The sequence below is a fragment of the Staurois parvus genome, unplaced genomic scaffold (genome assembly GCF_062004578.1).
Source record: "Staurois parvus isolate SC_StPar_1 unplaced genomic scaffold, SC_StPar_1.0 ptg000159l, whole genome shotgun sequence".
Taxonomy (NCBI): Eukaryota; Metazoa; Chordata; class Amphibia; order Anura; family Ranidae; genus Staurois; species Staurois parvus.
The window spans coordinates 3,392,468-3,411,934 of NW_028317955.1; the positions used below are offsets into that span (position 1 = coordinate 3,392,468).

General features: G+C 44.6%; 1 protein-coding gene across 2 annotated transcripts in view; it reads left to right on the forward strand.

The window, feature by feature from the left end:
* The window catches only part of FAR1 (fatty acyl-CoA reductase 1), a 179,047-nt gene that overhangs the window by 80,243 nt on the left and 79,337 nt on the right, over positions 1-19,467 (forward strand). For both annotated transcript variants that reach the window (XM_089675845.1, XM_089675843.1), the window contains exon 2: positions 15,356-15,558. In XM_089675845.1, the coding sequence (XP_089531971.1) occupies positions 15,370-15,558 (189 nt within the window). In that variant the 5' untranslated portion in view covers positions 15,356-15,369. The remainder of the gene's footprint in view (positions 1-15,355; positions 15,559-19,467) is intronic.

Below are 19,467 nucleotides of genomic sequence, written 5' to 3' on the forward strand. Positions count from 1 at the left end.
TATGGTTACAGTTTTTGAATCAGTGCTGTGTAGTCTCAGGGCAGTGCAGCTGAACTAAGTAACTATTTTCATGCTAGGAAGTGGTCCATCAGTCAGGAAAAGACTGCTTCCATCAGAGCCTTCTCATGTGGGTGCTTTGCTGTTTGCCTAATTGCCTGTAAAGCTGTCTAGTCTAATGGAAGGTGTGGTTTTGTTTTTTCTAAGCCTCTTCTCTCTACAATCTGTTACCACTATAGCATTTCACAGCCTGCTGCATTATGTGGAAATGGCTTTGTTATTATTTCTGTATACAACATTCTCAATATGCAGCTTTATATCTGAAGGCTCCTTGGCCACTTCTCCTTTTCACCTGACCAGAAAGTTTCATTTTCTCACCCAATGAAGAATCTGTTCATTGTAGCTGTTTTGCAAAATTCTATGAACAAAACGATATATAACCTTCAAATATAAGATTTTCAGGAACAGTTATGACCTGGGTATTAAGAAGCTTTGGTTTCCGGATGCTTTATTGATGTGTTTTTTTTTTTTTTGATGTTTCGATTTGTGCTTTATTGAAGCTTTAATGAAGCTTGGCAAATGCCCTGTGTGTCTGTTTTTTTTTTTTTTTCTTTAAGGGGCTCAGTAAAACCTCAGCTTAGTAGTACCCCCACTCGGCAGATCCCCAGCGCATTGGTACCCTCACTCGGCAGATCCCCAGCTCATTGGTACCCCCACTCGGCAGATCCCCAGCGCATTGGTACCCCCACTCGGCAGATCCCCAGCGCATTGGTACCCCCACTCGGCAGATCCCCAGCGCATTGGTACCCTCACTCGGCAGATCCCCAGCTCATTGGTACCCCCACTCGGCAGATCCCCAGCGCACTGGTACCCTCACTCGGCAGATCCCCAGCTCATTGGTACCCCCACTCGGCAGATCCCCAGCGCACTGGTACCCCCACTCGGCAGATCCCCAGCGCACTGGTACCCCCACTCGGCAGATCCCCAGCGCACTGGTACCCCCACTCGGCAGATCCCCAGCGCACTGGTACCCCCACTCGGCAGATCCCCAGCGCACTGGTACCCCCACTCGGCAGATCCCCAGCGCACTGGTACCCCCACTCGGCAGATCCCCAGCGCACTGGTACCCCCACTCGGCAGATCCCCAGCGCACTGGTACCCCCACTCGGCAGATCCCTAGCGCACTGGTACCCCCACTCGGCAGATCCCCAGCGCACTGGTACCCCCACTCGGCAGATCCCCAGCGCACTGGTACCCCCACTCGGCAGATCCCCAGCGCACTGGTACTCCCACTCGGCAGATCCCCAGCGCACTGGTACCCCCACTCGGCAGATCCCCAGCGCACTGGTACCCCCACTCGGCAGATCCCCAGCGCACTGGTACCCCCACTCGGCAGATCCCCAGCGCACTGGTACCCCCACTCGGCAGATCCCCAGCGCACTGGTACCCCCACTCGGCAGATCCCCAGCGCACTGGTACCCCCACTCGGCAGATCCCCAGCGCACTGGTACCCCCACTCGGCAGATCCCCAGCGCACTGGTACCCCCACTCGGCAGATCCCCAGCGCACTGGTACCCCCACTCGGCAGATCCCCAGCGCACTGGTACTCCTAGCTCTGCTGATCCCCCACTCAGTAGTAATATTGTTCCAAATTCAAAATATTGTAAAGCCAATTTTCTCATACAGTAGCTTTGTAAATGCATAGAAACAAAATCCAAAAAAGATAGGATTGGGCAAAGGGTTAGTCACAAGTTTTTCTTCTGGTCTCCCTGCAGCTGATCATTTCCTCATTGCTGCCTTACACTGTGGGGGTTATTCACTAAAACTGGACAGTGCAAAATCTGGTGCGACTCTGCATACAAACCAGTTGGCTTCCAGGTTTTAGTGCCAAAGCTCAATTGAACAAGCTGAAGTTAGAAGCTGATTGGCTACCATTCACAGCTGCATCAGATTGATAGAATGCATGAAGGTAAAAAATCTCCAGTCTTTAGAACCACTTTAATGCACATTAACATGTGTGTGTTACTGCACCAGGAAGATGTGAACATGGCCATACTGCCTGGCATGGTCAGTGGTGGCAATACAGAAACCTCTGTGCAGTTCAGGAAACTCTTACATAAGCAATATTGATAAACAAGGAACGCTTTATTTTTTACATTTTTTTTTCCTGCACTTTTAGCTTTTTTTTTTTCATAGGCAACGTTTTTATTCAAAGCCCGATTCTGGGATTACTGCTTTCTTATCTGCTGTTTGTACCTCTATCCATTCACATATCCTTGCCACATAAATGATTTAATTCACCAGCTGCATGAATGAGAAATCATATATTGGTACCTGTGACATCATCATCGATCCTCCAATATTTCAGCTATACTCCAAGGAGAGGACTGGTCTCTGTTAAGATTACAATCAGACAAACGTATCTTGTCCCCAGGACAGGAATAAGGATGACAGTGCAAGCAGCCAGAAATGTATTATAGTTGTATGTGTCACAATTATGTCTTTGCAGAAGGCAGAGATAATAAAGGTACTTATTGCCAATATACAGTTATGGTGAATTGTGATTTTTACCCAGAGATGGATTTTCACTTTTTTTCTGTCACTTTTGTGGCTAATGGTAAACATGACAAGTAGAGAGAGTGGATCTCCAAAGTTGATCTCCCTAAAGCCAAGTACACACGATCAGAAAATCATACAATTACTGCTTTCAAAGGGATTGCACGATAATCTGATCATTGGTACACAGTTTTTGTCCAAAATTGATTAAGCACGGAAATTGTTTTCATACGATGCCAGATTACACAATTTTTGTTTAGTCAGTACAGTTTGTTCAAGAATTTTCGTAACTTTAGTGATCTCTTCACCTTCAATATAGGATTGGCATGCAAAAAAAAGATCATTCGTCCAATATTCTCATTGTGTGTACGGGGCTCAACAGGGATACAGACAGCAATAAAAATCTGACAGGTGTTCTAATCTCTCTTCTCTATCCAGAACGAAAAAAAAAAAAGTCTTGTCTTTTAATTATACTTTTTAAGATTTCTCTCTCAGGTTGCCTCTTTTTTGCTGATCTAGCTAAGAATTTCTGTGTTGGGAAGCTCAGCCACCCAACAAGAAATTCATTCCCATACTTAAAGCGGAGCTCCTCCCAAACGGAAGGTGTCCTCCTTCCCTCCCTGTAGTTTTTTTAGAACACGTGACCGGTCCCAGAAGACTACACGACCATTCATGAAGCGCAGCGCTACTCACACATGCACAGTGGGTACCGGGCTGTGAAGCCGCAAGCTGTCACAGCCGGGTGCCCACACTGAAGATGTCGTCCTCCTGGAATACAGGACAGCTGGTGAAACGAGCTGCGGGGGACACACCGCGTGACCGGCAAGTGGCTGTTTTTTAAAAGTCAGCAGCTACAGTTTTTTTGTAGCTGCTGACTTTTATTTTTTGACGGTGAGTGGAACTCCGATTTAATTCTTAAGGCTGGTACACACTGGCCAAATTTGGTCGGCATCAGCCGGTTTCAACAGAAGCTGCCCAACATTCAGCCGGTTTGTATAGAATCCGGTCCGACAGAAGCCGTTTTAACGACTGGCTTTTGTCAAACGGACTTGCTGGAACCTAGCTTCTGATTAGCGCTGGCAGCCAATGGCTGCGATTGCTGATCCGTGCGTTCTGGTGGTGGTGGTCCCACTGTCAGAACACAATGGCTCAGCAGGAGAGATCACGACACTAACATTTAGTTAGAACAGCATCGTCTCAGGTTTCTTGATTCTGCCCACTGGGTTGAATGGAAAAAAAAAACTTCTCATGTGTACCAGGCATTAGGTGTGTTATGTCATTTATATTACTTCAGTGAGTAGATATGGACAAATACACAGCTTGAACGGGAATTAGATATTCTGCTTCTGCATGTTAGCAGCTCTTTTTTTCAAGTAAATATTCACGAGGTGATTTCTGCAGTGCTTTCTGATTGTGTGTTTTTTTTTTTCCCCCCCCCCCCCCCCCAACTTTTCAATACAACTGTATTAACTGTATAAGATATGCCTTTTAAATATGTAAATGATCTATATTTTAAACCTTACTACATGACAAGATTGCCCTTTTTAGACCACTTTCAACATTCCATCTACGTGAAATCAAAGCTGCGATTAGAATTAGTCGTGGTACCAGCCTGTGCCGTACTCAATACATACATCCTCTTGTACAGTGTTTGCCAAGTCTGTCTCTTTGTACAGACTATTCCATGCTGCCTATCAGTGGAAGTATTTTATAGAGTGTTTACTTAATCAGTGTTTTATGGCTTCATGCTTTAACTGGGCACCTGCTGGCCAGGCATATTGCTTGAGCTAATCAATAGATTGCAGTTTACTCTGATAAGCATGCTTCCTCTTATCTTTTACAAGTTCAAGTAGCTGTCATGTCTATTGATTTGTCTGAGTCGCTTTAATAGCAACGTTAAGTGGTTTTATGCACAAAAATCTCTGTGATAGATATATATGAGTTTGACATTCATACCCTCTATTAAAGTAGAAAACTGGCCAAAACATTTTTGGTTTTAAGGGAGTGGAGTACTGCCTGGACCTTGAAGAAGGGGACATACCCAGAAAGCTTGTCCTCAAAATTGTATGTTAGTGCAAATAAAAAAAGTATCAGTACTCAATTGTTTCTGGTTTTAGGGGGAATTGTAAAGTTTAAAAGATTTAAACCCCTTTTTCCTCTCTGTCCAAAGCTCGAAAAAAATGTCAGGAGTTCCAATATTAGAGGAAATACCAGCAAAAACCCAGTGGATAGAAGGAATTGTTTTGTATGGTTTGTGTTTTTCCACTGTTCTGAGCCTATAATACAACGGGATGATAATGGCACCTTACACAAAAGAAAAGTAAGCAGGGCTGACACCACTCAGTCCACAAACATGGTATGTGCTGCCAGCACTTAGTTGGGCTCGGCTGCGTTTCTGGTGGATCGACAGATGCTTTTCTGTACTTGCTAGATCTTCAAAGGGAAAAAACATGGGTGCATGAGTTGCAAAGGTGCTATGAACAAACACTAACATGCGAAACGCGTGAACCTTGTGGATCGGGTTTGGAGTGCAGCCTCCCGGAACTTCTTTTTCATTGCAAAGGTGTATTGCATGTTTTTTTCTTTGCTCTGACATTTAGAGTGCACATGTTTTGAGCTACTTTTGTGTAATGATTTAGTTCTTACATACCTAGTCTTGGTGCTGTCCTCAGGGATGCACCAAAATTGTGGCGGCCGAAATGTATTGGCCGATAGGAAAAAGTGAGCCAATACAGGTGCCGATAATTACGGCCCTCAGGGATTCTGCCGCAATAACATAACTGCAATGGATGTAAATGGAGGAGGGGGACGCTATCTCATGAGATTTCCCCCTCTGCCTCTCGCCCTCACTGGCACTGTTCGAATGTCTGTTGCTGTGCCGTGCCAGCTTCCCCTCCCTGCCAACCAATGGGAAGCAGCGCTCCTCCCCGAAAGCAGAAGTAGTCTTGTATCTGGGAGTAAAGAGGATAGAAGAAGGTCTGGGACGCTTGTGGAGTGGGGTATGAGGTCAGGGGTTTTATTGTAATGTACAGGCTGTAGGTCGGTCACTGAGGCCCTGTATTGTGCACTTGTCCTCCCTGGGGGGGAAGCTGGCCCATATGGAGGGGTCCTGTCCTTATTCTGTATACTTTCTATAGGGGGACTAGAATTCCCAGCACACCTTACTGGTCGGGGGTTAGAAGCCAAGAAACCCCAGGGATAGGGAAGTTGGGAAACTCATTGACCTTCAAGGACCATTTGTGGTTTATGGCTCAGATCTAGTGATGGCTATACAAGCAGCAATTTTGAAAACTTTCTTCATGCCTCACAAAAAGGAGCTCTCTGAAGACATACTGTACAATCAAGAGTTATACCCCAGGGATAGGGAAGTTGGGAAACTCATTGACCTTCAAGGACCATTTGTGAAAAATCCGACAGGCTGGTTGTACACAAGTTGATCGATCGACTTGTGTACAACCAGGGTCCCTATACATGGATCAAAATATGGATGGTCCCTGTGAATCGGCTGAATTTCAATTGGAGTACGTTTGCACGCCTGGAGTCTAATGATTTTGGAGGTGTGGTTTAGAGCTGCTGTGATTAATAAAAGGCACTGAAATTTTAAGATTGCTGTTCATAAGAAGCATCAGCTGATGTGAACCATGCCTCACAAAAAGGAGCTCTCTGAAGACATACTGTACAATCAAGAGTTATTGATCTGCATAAGGCTGGAAAGAATACAAAGCAATCTCAGTGTATAGGCATCCAACAGTCCAGAGACAAATTATCTATAAATGGAGACCGTTTAGTACTGTGCCCACTCTTGCTAGAAGTGGACTCCCAAGGCACAACACAGAATCTTCAATGAGGTGCAGAAGAACTCAAGAATAACAGCTACAGGCTTGAAGACATCAACGGAACAGGCAAACATCTCTGTCCATGTGTCTACCTTACATTGTCTTTGAACAGGCAGGGTGTCCATGGCAGAACACAATGGAGGAAGCCACTGCTGTCCAAAAAAAAAACATCGCTGCGTGCCTGAAGTTTGCCAAAGAGCACCTTGTGTCAAACTGCAATGCTACTAGGAGAATGTTTTGTGGACTGATGAGACAAAAGTTGAATTTGGGAAGAATACTCAGCAATGTCTATTGCGCAACGGGCACAGCTTACCAACATCAAAACCTCATCCCAACAGTGAAGTATGGTGGAGGGAACATCATGATTTGGGCTTGCTTTGCTTTCAGAGCCTGGACCACTTGCCTTCATCCAGGGGAAAATTAAGTGTTAGCTGGAGTTTCACTTCAATTTGTTAGTATATCTAAATCTGCTAGTCAATCTAACACTTCATATGCAGTTATCCCCTTTAGGGATATAGGTATTGGATAAAAAAAAAAAAGTTTTAAGCACCCCTGTCAGTGGTAAATGGTTTGGCTCATCCCTGTAACTGCTACATCTGCAAGAGAGATTGTTCTTTTGAAAAAAACAGACTTACTGGCTAGATCACCAGATGAAAGTAAAGGAAAGAGAGCCTAAAAGTAATGCAGCCACCACATCTAAGAATTGGTAAGCTGCAATATAATAATGAGTTTATTGCCACTTTCACAGACTTAAACAGCAGTAAACACAGTGTCAGAGGTTCAAATTATTTTTCTGTTCTCTCCAAAACTACAAAAGGAAGTTGCCTTTTGGAATATTTGAGTATTTTCACAGTAGCTGTGTGTGTGTGTGTGTGTGTGTGTGTGTGTGTGTGTGTGTGTGTGTGTGTGTGTGTGTGTGTATATATGTATATATATATAATACACACACTATTTTAAATAATTACACCACTTTCTAGATTATCCAAAAATAAAGTGCCATATGCAAATATAAAAGTGTATTCGTGTCCAATGTGCTTTACAGCCACGGCCATATTTTTCCACTTTGAATCTTCCATCACCATGTGCAAACCTCCACATTCTTAAACCAGTCACCAGATATTTAGACCCACTGTTTGTTTTGGGTCTAAACTTACTCTGGGTCATTGGAGGGTTCCACCACTCCTCTGCTAAGATCATCCACTACCTTTGCCTCAAGGATTGTACTGCTGCTTTTTTTGGGTGGGTTTTACCACTCCTTCTCTCTGAGGATTCCGCTCTGCAAAATGCACCATTCCACCAGACTAGTTCAACAGATATCCTATATCTCCTTTCCAAATGGATGCCAGCTTCAGAAAAGAATGTGATAAAACACAGTGTAACACCATTTTTCATTAAAATAATGCATAAAGTCCTAGAAACTCACATCACCTCTTGCTGTCCCCAATTGCAGTTAATTCCAGCTCCACTACTCAGCCTGGTGCAAGCCTTCCTCTGCCTGCGGGGTGACGTCACGCATAACTCCATCTAAATGCGTTTCACCTCAACTGGGAGCAATACCGCAAGGCTAAGATCAAAATCTGATCTATTACAGCAGCTATATAGAGAGTAGCTTTACATAGCATGGGTTCATATAAATTCACTTTTTGAATGCTTGCATAGAATGTTGGGAACACTGATCACGCATGACAAATGGAAAATATACATGTCGTCACTGACCGTGGAGGAATATTGATAACTGAGCACATGTATACCCTCTAATTCAGCCTTTCTCAACCTGTTCAACACAGGGAATCATTGAAATAACTTTCCGGTCTCAGGGAACCTCTGCTAAAATGACTATATCTACAACTCATGATACATTAGTGTGATGGTCGGGGGGAAGAATGCTCCTTACACTTAGGGTCATGGGGAAGAATTACCCTCTTACAGATGGCTAAAAAGATCAATGATGTCAGTGGGAACTTGTCTGAGAGGCAGAAATTGCTCAAGGAACTCCTAGCAGCCTCTGGAGAAACTCTAGGGATCTATGGTACCTTGGTTTTGAAATCCTGAACAAATTATTTAGAGGTCTCACTGCAAACATTGTGTTTTACTGAACAGTGGTGGAGGAATAGACACAACCTATTGATTTGGAGAATTTTATTTATGATTTTCTTTAATGATACAGTTGCTTTAATAAATGTGAATTTACTTTACTTTGGATTGGTAATGGGATGGTGAAAGTTTTCAATAGACGGACAATAGCCTTTGGTAATAGAGGATGTGGGATGACAGTACTACTTTTTATGTACACACTACTGGCAAGTTAATGAAACAATAAATCTTTTATATGAGTCGTGGAGCAATTGGCACGTCAGGCTGAGCTAAGGCATTTCCTGTATCTCCTCTCTTTACTGCAGCCTCTGGGAACACCTGGAGTGATGCACACCTATGGGAACGCACTGTTCTTACATTTCCCATTTTAGACAAAAGCATTGTACATGAATAGCAGTGAAAATGAGAAAAACATTGTGCCGTCATAGGAAAATCTTTGTCAACAATCCACCCCTCTGGAAGGTGGTAATCCTGACTAACAGAGACTAGTGCCAGAGATAACCAGGGACTTGTAGCGCTTCTTTGCGTGGATTGTATTACTGAAATATGTAATATATAGAAGCGCTCTCACATTCTGCATATAGGAAGCCTAGCTACTCCGGATGCTTATGGAGAATGTGCTTTACTGGACCAGATGAGGCAGTGATCTTACCCGAGCTTAAATACCTGCCTACACTTTATTTCTTCTGCTTAAATTTGGGGGCTCTGTAAGTATTTTAGGCTGTATTTCAAGTGTTTTCAGTGTCTTTCTATTATTTTGTATTTTATGGCCTCTTCTGTTCTGTTCCAAATAGAAGCCAATTTGCTTTGCCATGTCCTGTAGACAGCAGGTTGTCTGTGGCTTGACATAGCCAAAGGATGGCATTTATGGTATTCATTTTAGTACACTAGTTGTGGTTGGTACAGACTTTTGCCTTAAATATTTGGGCACAGATTTTAGAAGTTTTGAGTTCATATTGGCACTACTATAAGAGACCCATTAATTCCGTGTGCGTTGGGCTGCCTGGCTCACAGCAGACCCAATGCAATAACAAGCTGAGAAGGCTCAGTTCACACCAATGTGGGAGCTTCACTAATGCCCCATACACACGATAAGAAAATCGTACAAACAATTTCCCACAACCGCTGATTGAATGATTTTCTCTTCATTACATAGTTAGTCTGTCTGAAAAAAGACAAAAGTCCCATCCAGTTCAACCATAGAAAAAAAAAAAAAAGGTATAATCCTGCACCCACCGTTGATCCAGAGGAAGGCAAAAAAACCCAGCAAGGAATGATCCAATTTTCTTCCTGATCCCCCGAGAGGCAATTGGATATTTTTTCTGGATCAACTTTACCTATAAATGTTGATGAGGATGTTTTAACTGATAACGATATTGCGAATGAAAAAATCCGGTTTAACAACCATGAAAAATGTTATCGTTTCACATACAAACGACCGATTTTTTTTTTTTTTTTTTTTTTTTTTTTTTTTATACGGTGGTATGATGGTCGTACGAAAAAAATCTGTTAAGCGATATTGTGCATGAGCGGAAACAGAAGATGACTCGGATGTTTATGTCCAAGGAAGCTTTCTAAACAAGATCAAAAGATCCAAATGTTAAAAGTAGATTGGCCTACTGAGATAATGAAACCAGAATTCTGCAAATTATATTTTATGTATCACTATTTATGTTTATAGATAATGTAATAAACTATATTATACTCATTGCTGGTAATTGTTGTGTATATCTCTCGTTCTGGCCGGAAGGGTACACCGCATCACTTCCACTTGTATGGAAGACGTCAACACTACTTATTGCCCGACGAACAATTTTTTTAGATTGGTTAATGTGGGCCACGATTTCAACCAACGAATGCCTCTCGGTCGTCGGATGACCGATCGGTCTATTTTCTAATCGTGTATTCCCACCTTAAAACTAGTGCAGCTGTGCATAGTAACCAGTCAGCTTCCAGGTTTTGTTGTCGAAGCCTAATTGAACAAACTGAAGCTAGAAGCTGATTGGTTACTATGCCCAGCTGCTCGACATTCTGGGCACACCAGTTTTAGTAAGAGCCAAGACACTCTAGCGCAGCTGTAAAACGCAGATCAACGGAAGGACATCTGAAAAACCATCATTTCCATTGTGTCCTATTCACATCATAACGTTGCGTTGCGCTAAAATGCAAAATGTATGTCAACGGATGTCAGTGCGAGTTAAATGCGACTAAAATGGATGGAAATGTACATCCATTTTAGCACAAGTCCGTGTGAATTGTCCCTTAAACCCACCGTGTTGAATTGGTGTGCGCTGGGTGAAAAGTGATCCTGCTGAATTTTAATGCAGCACAATTTGCTACAACTTAATATCACGTGTCATAGAACTTTTGCAGCACACACATACACACATACACACACATACACACATACACACACATACACACATACACACACATACACACAAAAAAAATGTATTTTAAGAAAACTCACAGCAGTAAAATGTGTTATGCATTAACATAATGCGCTAAATGCGTTAGCATTTTTTTGTTTTCCTTACCTTTTATAATTTTTGTATGCCACATATATGTAATTATATTGTGTGTACGTGTTGAGAGAAAAACATGTCATGCCTGAGGGTGACCCTCTTCTATTTAATGAACTAATAGTGATGCTACAGCCTGGAGTGCAGTGATTTATTTACTTTGACCTAAAGGAGAAGTGCAGCCAAAGCTTTGGCTGTACTTCTGTGGATCACAGGAGTGCAGTTTGTTTTTCACTCCTGTGATCCGTTTTCAGCTGACAGCAGGTTGACGTCAATGCGCCAGTCCAGGCTGGTGTCAGAGCAGACAGTGGTGACCGATGGTCACCCCTCTGCTCAGAGCGGCTCTGACAACTCAGCGATCAGTGGCCATGTGATTGCTGAGTTCTCACCAGTAGGGGACAGATGCAGTATCGGAGCGATGCTGTGTCCACTTAGCTAAGTATAACTGGGGGGGGGGGGGGAGCAACCCCTACTTCTTTTAAAGCTTTGGGTTAGTCTGTTGTTGAAGCTGAAGTACAACTCCTAGCTATTAGCTCAGTGCACAATAGTAAAACCTATTTGTTTAATCTGTAAAGTGATTTGTGTGGAAAAAGTGTGTTAGGCCTGGTTCACACCTATGCATTTTTTGGTGCTTTTTGCAGAAATGCACTACAGTCCATTTAACATGGTTTCCTATGGGATACGTTCACTTCCTATGCTTTTTTTTTTTTGGAACGGGTCGGGGACTTTTTAAGATGTAAAACGGTGCATTTTTGGTTTCAATGGAGATGCTGCAGAAAAGCATGTAGTGTGTTTTTGATGCGTTTTGCATTTTTTAACCACTTGAGCACCTGAGGATTTACCCCCCTAAATGACCAGGCCTCTTTTTGCTACTCAGCGCTGCACTAATTCAACTGATAATTGCGCGGTCATACAATGCTGCACCCAAACGAAATTTACGTCCTTTTTTTCACACAAATAGAGCTTTCTTTCGGTGTAATTTGATCACCTGTGCGCTTTTTATTTTTCACGCTATAAACAAAAAAAGGTCAAAAATTTTGAAGAAAAACATTTGAACTAAGAATGATAATTCTATTTGACACTAAAGATAACGGTCTTAATTTGGACATGGGATTCCTCAACCATTATCCGACAGCTTTATGACTATCTATTAGCTAAAACTTGACCCCCTCTGTGTGAGTGTTGTATCCCCCCTCCCCCCCTCACTTTTGATGTATCTTATCTGTAGCTTTTTTTTTTTTTTTTTTTTCTCTCAATCCATTCTAACATTCTGCTTAAACTTTGTGATTTTTAATAGTACTGCTTAGACCTTGAAGAAGGGGACATACCCCGAAAGCTTGTCCTCAAAATTGTATGTTAGTGCAAATAAAAAAGTATCACGGACAGTACTCAATTGTTTCTGAAGAAAAACAATATTTTTTACTTTCAGCTATAAAAAATATATAGTAAACTCAAAGTTGGTTATAAATTTAGGCCAAAATGTATTCTGCTCCATGTTTTTGGTAAAAAAAAATTCCAATAAGTGTATATTGATTGCTTTGTGTGGAAGTTATAGCGTCTACAAACTATGGTATAAATACTGCAATTTACGCCATTTTTCTGCTATACATGTCTTTGCTAAAAAAAAATCCCAATACGTGTAAATTAATTGGTTTACGTGAAAGTTATAGCGTTTACAAATGGCGGGAAAGATGCTGGAATTTTTAATTTTTATACTAATAATGGCGCCGATCAGCGACTTTTGGCGGCAATCAGCGACATATGGCGGCGACCAGTGACTTATGGCAGGACTGCGGGACAGCGTCGGACATTTTGACACTGGGGGGGAACTGACTTGGGGTCACTGACATCCCCAGTGACACCAATACAGTGATCAGTGAAAAAACTGTACTAATTTCACTGGGGAGGAAAGGGTTAACATTTTTAGAATTTGCAGTGTAAGGGGAGTGTTTTATTAGGGGGCAGGGGTGTATACTGGACGGGGGGGAGGGAGAGGGGAGCTGATCGAGGGAGAGAAACACTGCAGCTTCTCACAAGCTGTCGGAGAACTGACACAGAACAGGGCTGTGTGTAAACAATGCAGCCCTGCTCTGTGTTAGCGATCACCGGCAATCGCGGGAAAACGGCCTGTAAAAACCGGCCGTGACCCATCGGCTGACACCCGCGGGACAGGTAGGGCGGGCGCGCGCCTCGCCCGTGCCCCCTACCTGTTTTGAAGGCAGCCGTTTTAAAACGTGCTTTTGCCTACGAGCGCCGCCCTGCCACCGTTTATATGCGGTGGCTGGGCGGCAAGTGGTTAAGCTGCCAAACAACAAATTGGTAAAACAAAACAAAAAGCATTAGAAATACAAAACGCGTCAAAGTGACTGCAGAAACAAGTCAAAATAAATCTTCATAGGTGTGGACCAGGCCTTAGGCTCCTTTCACACCTATGGAAGGTGACGGTGCACACATGTTTTTTGCGAATTTTCACCAGTTGTGCTTAGGGCAGCCTATTCAATTTAGTGAGCTGCCCTGCATTCTGGTGTCCTTAATTTCCTGTTGGCAACCCTGCAGCCCAGCCGCTGAATTTGCAGTTTTGTTGGTCCACTGCATTTGTGTTTCCCTATTTGGCTAAGCAGTGATGACATTGCGTTACTTCATCTGTTATTACACAGCGGTTGTCAGCCAAGAGATATTGCAAACAATGTCCACAGGAGAATTGGTGCTGGGGAGTCCTTGGAGCCCTGCCACTGAATGGAAGAAGAGGATGGAAGGCAGGGGTAGGCAGCCTTAAAGAGGTGGAGATCTATCTAAACATGGGAAAAGTCAAAGATCACTGGCACAGTGTCACCACCTCACACCTGATTTAAACCTCTAATTGCCATAGTACCATGTCACAATCGCATGCATTGCACAGCAATCATGGCTTGAAAGCCGAGTTCCACTCACCTGAAAAAAATTAGTCAGCAGCTACAAAAACTGTAGCTGTTGACTTTTAAAAAACAACCACTTACCTGTCCCTTGGTCCTGCGGTGTGTCCCCCGCAGCCCGTTTCACTGGCCGTCCTGTATTCCAGAAGGTCGGCATCTTCAGTGTGCGCACCCAGCTGTGATAGCTTGCTTCACAGCCGGGTACCCACTGCGCATGCGCAAGTAGCGCTGTGCTTCATGAATGGTCCTGTAGTCTTCTGGGACCTGTCATGTGTCCCAAAAGACTACAGGGAGGGAGGATGGGAGGACACATTCCATTTCCAATCGCCTAGGTGATCGGACAGGAAGTGAGAGCAGGTACCTGTCAAATTCGGGTACCCGCTCCCCCCCGCCCCCCAAAGGTGCCAATCCTTAATGGGGAGCAGTCCTTAAAGCGGAACTTCCCCTTTTGGGTGGAGCTCCGCTTTAAATCAGGTGGTGAGGAGGCAACATATTACCTCCTCATCACCTGTCAAACACACTGATTTTCAGAGGAGCGCAGGATACAATTGAAGTCTCTGGCTAAGCGCAGCCAACCCGCAGGAAAGCTGCTGGTACATTGCACTGCACGCGGGGTGTGGGTAAATCTGTGTGAAAGCAACCCTATACTATTATGCCCAGTGTATTGCTTCACACTGACCTGAAGAGCTCTTCTTTCCTGCTCCTGGCACGACTCTGGAGATGACTAGCTGGTATAAGAGGTGGAGTGCTGTTGGTATCATTCCACATGGGACAGGAGCCGGCACCACAGAGGAGGCACCGTCTTTTGTGGCTCTTGGTCCCTACTAAAGCTCCAACTTTACAAGTAGTCCCTCTGCATTGCACTCTGATGCTCTGGGATGGCGTGTCAGAAATCGCAGACTTGTGATCTACCAGGCACCTGGCCGTTATCTATGGGTTGCTGACTCTCGATGTAAGGTTTTGCCTGTCATTTGACTGAACATAATAGATATTTATGAGTGATTTTATTGATGGATCGATAAATAGGGCTGGTGATGGACTTTTCTGTTTCTGAAATTTTTGTTTGTTAGAGGCTGGCCTAATACTTTGATTACTTGTTACTTTTGGGTCATCACTGGTTGAGTATCATTAATCAATAGTATAAAATCTTCATGCGCATTTACTTACATAGTGTACATTGCTTTCTCTTGATATCTTGCTCTGTTAAAACTGTCAGCATTATTAAACGAGTACTTCTTTTTTGGGAATGACAGCTGTTGCTCTTCTCATAGGCAAATTGGGAAAGGCAGATTGAGGTTTAAATTTTTTTTTTTTTTTTTTTTTTTTTTTAATGGAGTGTTATGATGTATCATGCACTCACATGAGAAGTCTGCATGATGCTTTGTGCAGAATGGCCAGTGGGTCAATATCTAACGTGTCTGTCTGGTTTTCATTTTAGGACTTTGCTTGAAGATGACATCCATTCCAGAATACTACAGAGGGAAGAATGTCCTCATCACAGGAGCTACCGGCTTCATGGGAAAGGTTCTCCTTGAGAAGCTGCTTAGGTCTTGTCCAGGCATTAATGCCGTTTATGTTCTAGTCAGACCCAAAGCAGGCCAGGAGCCTCGGGAAAGAGTTGCTGAAATGATGAGCTGTAAGGTGAGTCATAAAATGAATACTGCATTGTAACCTGATCGACACAATCTGTAATAATGGTTACAAGATATGACTTTTGCCTTCTGAAATATGCAGATGTGATTTGAACGCCAATTGTTGAATAATGGACTGCGTTGTGGAAGACAGAGGATGTCCGGTCTAGACTTTTCGAGATTAGATTGAACACTTAAGCCATAAAATATTAAAGAAGTCGCAGAATCTCCTACAAAGTTCTTGACTGAATTATGACCTTGTTGATTGTCTTGCGCTGCCGAGTTATAATTCCTTTGTCACAGCAGAGAGTTGTAAAAGGGACCATAATCAAAAGCTGTTTAGATTCAACCCTGGTTTATAATGGCTGGCAGAGGGACCTGTGAGCATGCATTACTGAGCTTCACCCTCCCCTGTCTTCACATCTTCAAGGGATCCACTTGGAAGACTATCCTAGATCTGCTGGTCTTTCAGCCAGTGAGGTGTCAAGCCATTATCCTGCTAAGTTCTTGTGATTCTATATAATTGTTTTACATGCACAAGTTTTTGGCACCTTAGCAGTGTACTTTGAGTTGCTTGTAGTGTTGTTTGCTGGTGGTCATGGTTACCGTATTTTTCGCTCCGTAACACGCACCCCCCCATAAAATGTCTGTGCGTCCTATGGAGCGGCCAGCCCGGTATTCCCGCCACCACCATGTTAGAATATCGGGCCGGCCACTCAGCTCTTCTGTGCTCCTCGGTCTTACCTGTCCCCCTGTCCAGTGCTGTCCTCGCCATGTTTTCTCCCAGCAGCGGCATCTTTACTGTGGGCACCCGGCTGTGACAGCTTGCGGCTGCACAGCCGGGTGCCCACTGCGCATGTGCGAGAAGCACTGCGCTTTGTGATTGGTCCGGCAGTCTTCTGGGACCTGTCGCGTATCCCAGAAGACAGGGAGGAAGGAAAACTCTGAGGAAGAGGGAGCGGGAACCTGTCAAATTCGGGTACCCGCTCCCCCCCCCCCTCTGCTCCCTAAAGGTCAGCAGTCTCTGGTCATCCCCTGTACTGTGTCTGCAGTCTCTGGTCATCCCCTGTACTGTGTCTGCAGTCTCTGGTCATCCCTGTACTGTGTCTGCAGTCTCTGGTCATCCCTGTACTGTGTCCGCAGTCTCTGGTCATCCCTGTACTGTCTGCAGTCTCTGGTCATCCCTGTACTGTCTGCAGTCTCTGGTCATCCCCTGTACCGCGCCCGCAGTCTCTGGTCATCCCCTGTACCGCGCCCGCAGTCTCTGGTCATCCCCTGTACCGCGCCCGCAGTCTCTGGTCATCCCCTGTACCGCGCCCGCAGTCTCTGGTCATCCCCTGTACCGCGCCCGCAGTCTCTGGTCATCCCCTGTACCGCGCCCGCAGTCTCTGGTCATCCCCTGTACCGCGCCCGCAGTCTCTGGTCATCCCCTGTACCGCGCCCGCAGTCTCTGGTCATCCCCTGTACCGCGCCCGCAGTCTCTGGTCATCCCCTGTACCGCGCCCGCAGTCTCTGGTCATCCCCTGTACCGCGCCCGCAGTCTCTGGTCATCCCCTGTACCGCGCCCGCAGTCTCTGGTCATCCCCTGTACCGCGCCCGCAGTCTCTGGTCATCCCCTGTACCGCGCCCGCAGTCTCTGGTCATCCCCTGTACCGCGCCCGCAGTCTCTGGTCATCCCCTGTACCGCGCCCGCAGTCTCTGGTCATCCCCTGTACCGCGCCCGCAGTCTCTGGTCATCCCCTGTACCGCGCCCGCAGTCTCTGGTCACCCGCTGTACCGCGCCCGCAGTCTCTGGTCACCCGCTGTACCGCGCCCGCAGTCTCTGGTCACCCCCTGTACCGCGCCCGCAGTCTCTGGTCACCCCCTGCACCGCGCCCGCAGTCTCTGGTCACCCCCTGCACCGCGCCCGCAGTCTCTGGTCACCCCCTGCACCGCGCCCGCAGTCTCTGGTCACCCCCTGCACCGCGCCCGCAGTCTCTGGTCACCCCCTGCACCGCGCCCGCAGTCTCTGGTCACCGCCTGTACTGCCTCTGTATCCATTGGTTCGAAATATTTTTTTTCTTCTTTTCCTCCTCTAAAACCTAGGTGTGTCTTATAGAGCGAAAAATACGGTATATGTTGGAATTCGCAAAGAAGTCTCGTTCATCGCACTACAATACTGTGAAAAATTAGGTTTGCATGATTGCTGGCAAAGTGACTTGACAATGTGGTTGCTATAATTCCCAGTTCTGTCCAACTGCCACATCCATTTGAAAACAAGATAATGTAGCACATTTCTGAAAAATTCTCTATAGAGGGAACAAACTGGGAACTCATCCATGGTTGTTACTTTTTGGGCTGAGGTTGTCAGACACATTTCTGCTAGGAAAGCACCTTAAAGCAGTAGTAAAGTCTCCTTGAGAGAGTACAAAAAAAATGTGCCCCCCTACAAATTTAAATCATAATGTACTAGTATGCACCACAGACTTGTACATTATGATAGACTTGCCAACAAACAAAGCTCTCCATCTCTGGGCTGTCATGTCTCCTCCGATCACCGGTGGCTTTCATGTTAACCCGATCTTCTTTCTGGGTTTCAAATCTTTGGCCGTAAATGCGGTCTGACCTGCGCTTACGCTGCTCAGATCATATTACCGTTGAAAGGAAGGGGGGATATTTATGACAAAAGAGACTCTTCTGTTAAATAAATAATAATAAAAAAATAAACACCCTGCCTGTCAGTGGATTTTGGCTTGCAGAACTTTGCTACCACTTTATGGAGTGTCAGAGATCTAAAAATCAAACCGCTTTATGGGCTCTTGCACGCAGGCTGCCTGAGCCTGTTCAGCATAACCAAAGCTGAATTTCCTCTGCTCAGGCTGCCCAGGTGCAGAAAACAGTCCGTCATTGAAAAGAATGGCTGCGCTTTGCTGCACTCGTACATACGATAAATCACCGGATGTGCATGACATCTGAATGTTTGCCGGGACAGAAGCTGAGACAGTCCCAGCAGTAAGGCATACATCAAATATAGTAAGTCATGGACTGTTTACTGGCTATAGATTTGTCTGTCAGTGGACACATTTTTATTTCATATGCTGCTTTCTGAAAAAAATGACTAAATTCTTAGTCAATCTGTGACCAAGCTATGGACTTTGAAGAACTTTCATATTGTTTGCAAGCGGTAAATGAGCTTTAAAGGCTAAACCCAGTCATAGATGCATCAAATCTCAGTCGTTTCGGCAGGGACCAACCGCGATTCAATCCACATATGGGCAGGCTGGTTGTACTGAAGTGGATCCATTGATTGACTTCAGTACAACCAGCCTGTTGGATTTTTGTTGGACTACTTATATATATATCTATACACCATAGTATCCAACATTTCTACTTTATTTACTTTATTCCAAATTTCCCCCCCCCTCCTCCACCCTCACCCAAATCCCATCTTCCTGCTTTTCCTTTTCTCTACATCATTTTATCTCAGCAAGTGCAGTTTTCCTATTATTTTCTTTAATCTTTCCTATATTTCATGTATAACTTAGCTTTTTCCCAATTCTCCCATTTCCTATTATAAATCTCCATCCTATCTTCCTGGACATGGCACAACCTTTCCATCTTTTTAATCTGCTCAACCCCTTCTATCCAGTCTTCTACCCTCGGTACTTCTATTTGCTTCCAAAACCTGGGTATCAGAGCTTTTGCAGCGTTTAATGTAGCACCATATCCCTGATTTTTTATATTTATTGACTGATATGTCCATGTTATGCAAAATACACACTTCTGGGTCTAATCCAATATCTATTTCTGTTATTTTTCTTATCAATTGGGTTATTGTTTTCCAGAATACCTGAATTTTTGGGCAGCCCCACCATATGTGATATGTTGTACCTATTTCACCACATCCCCTCCAACACCACGGTGAACTCTCTTTACACAT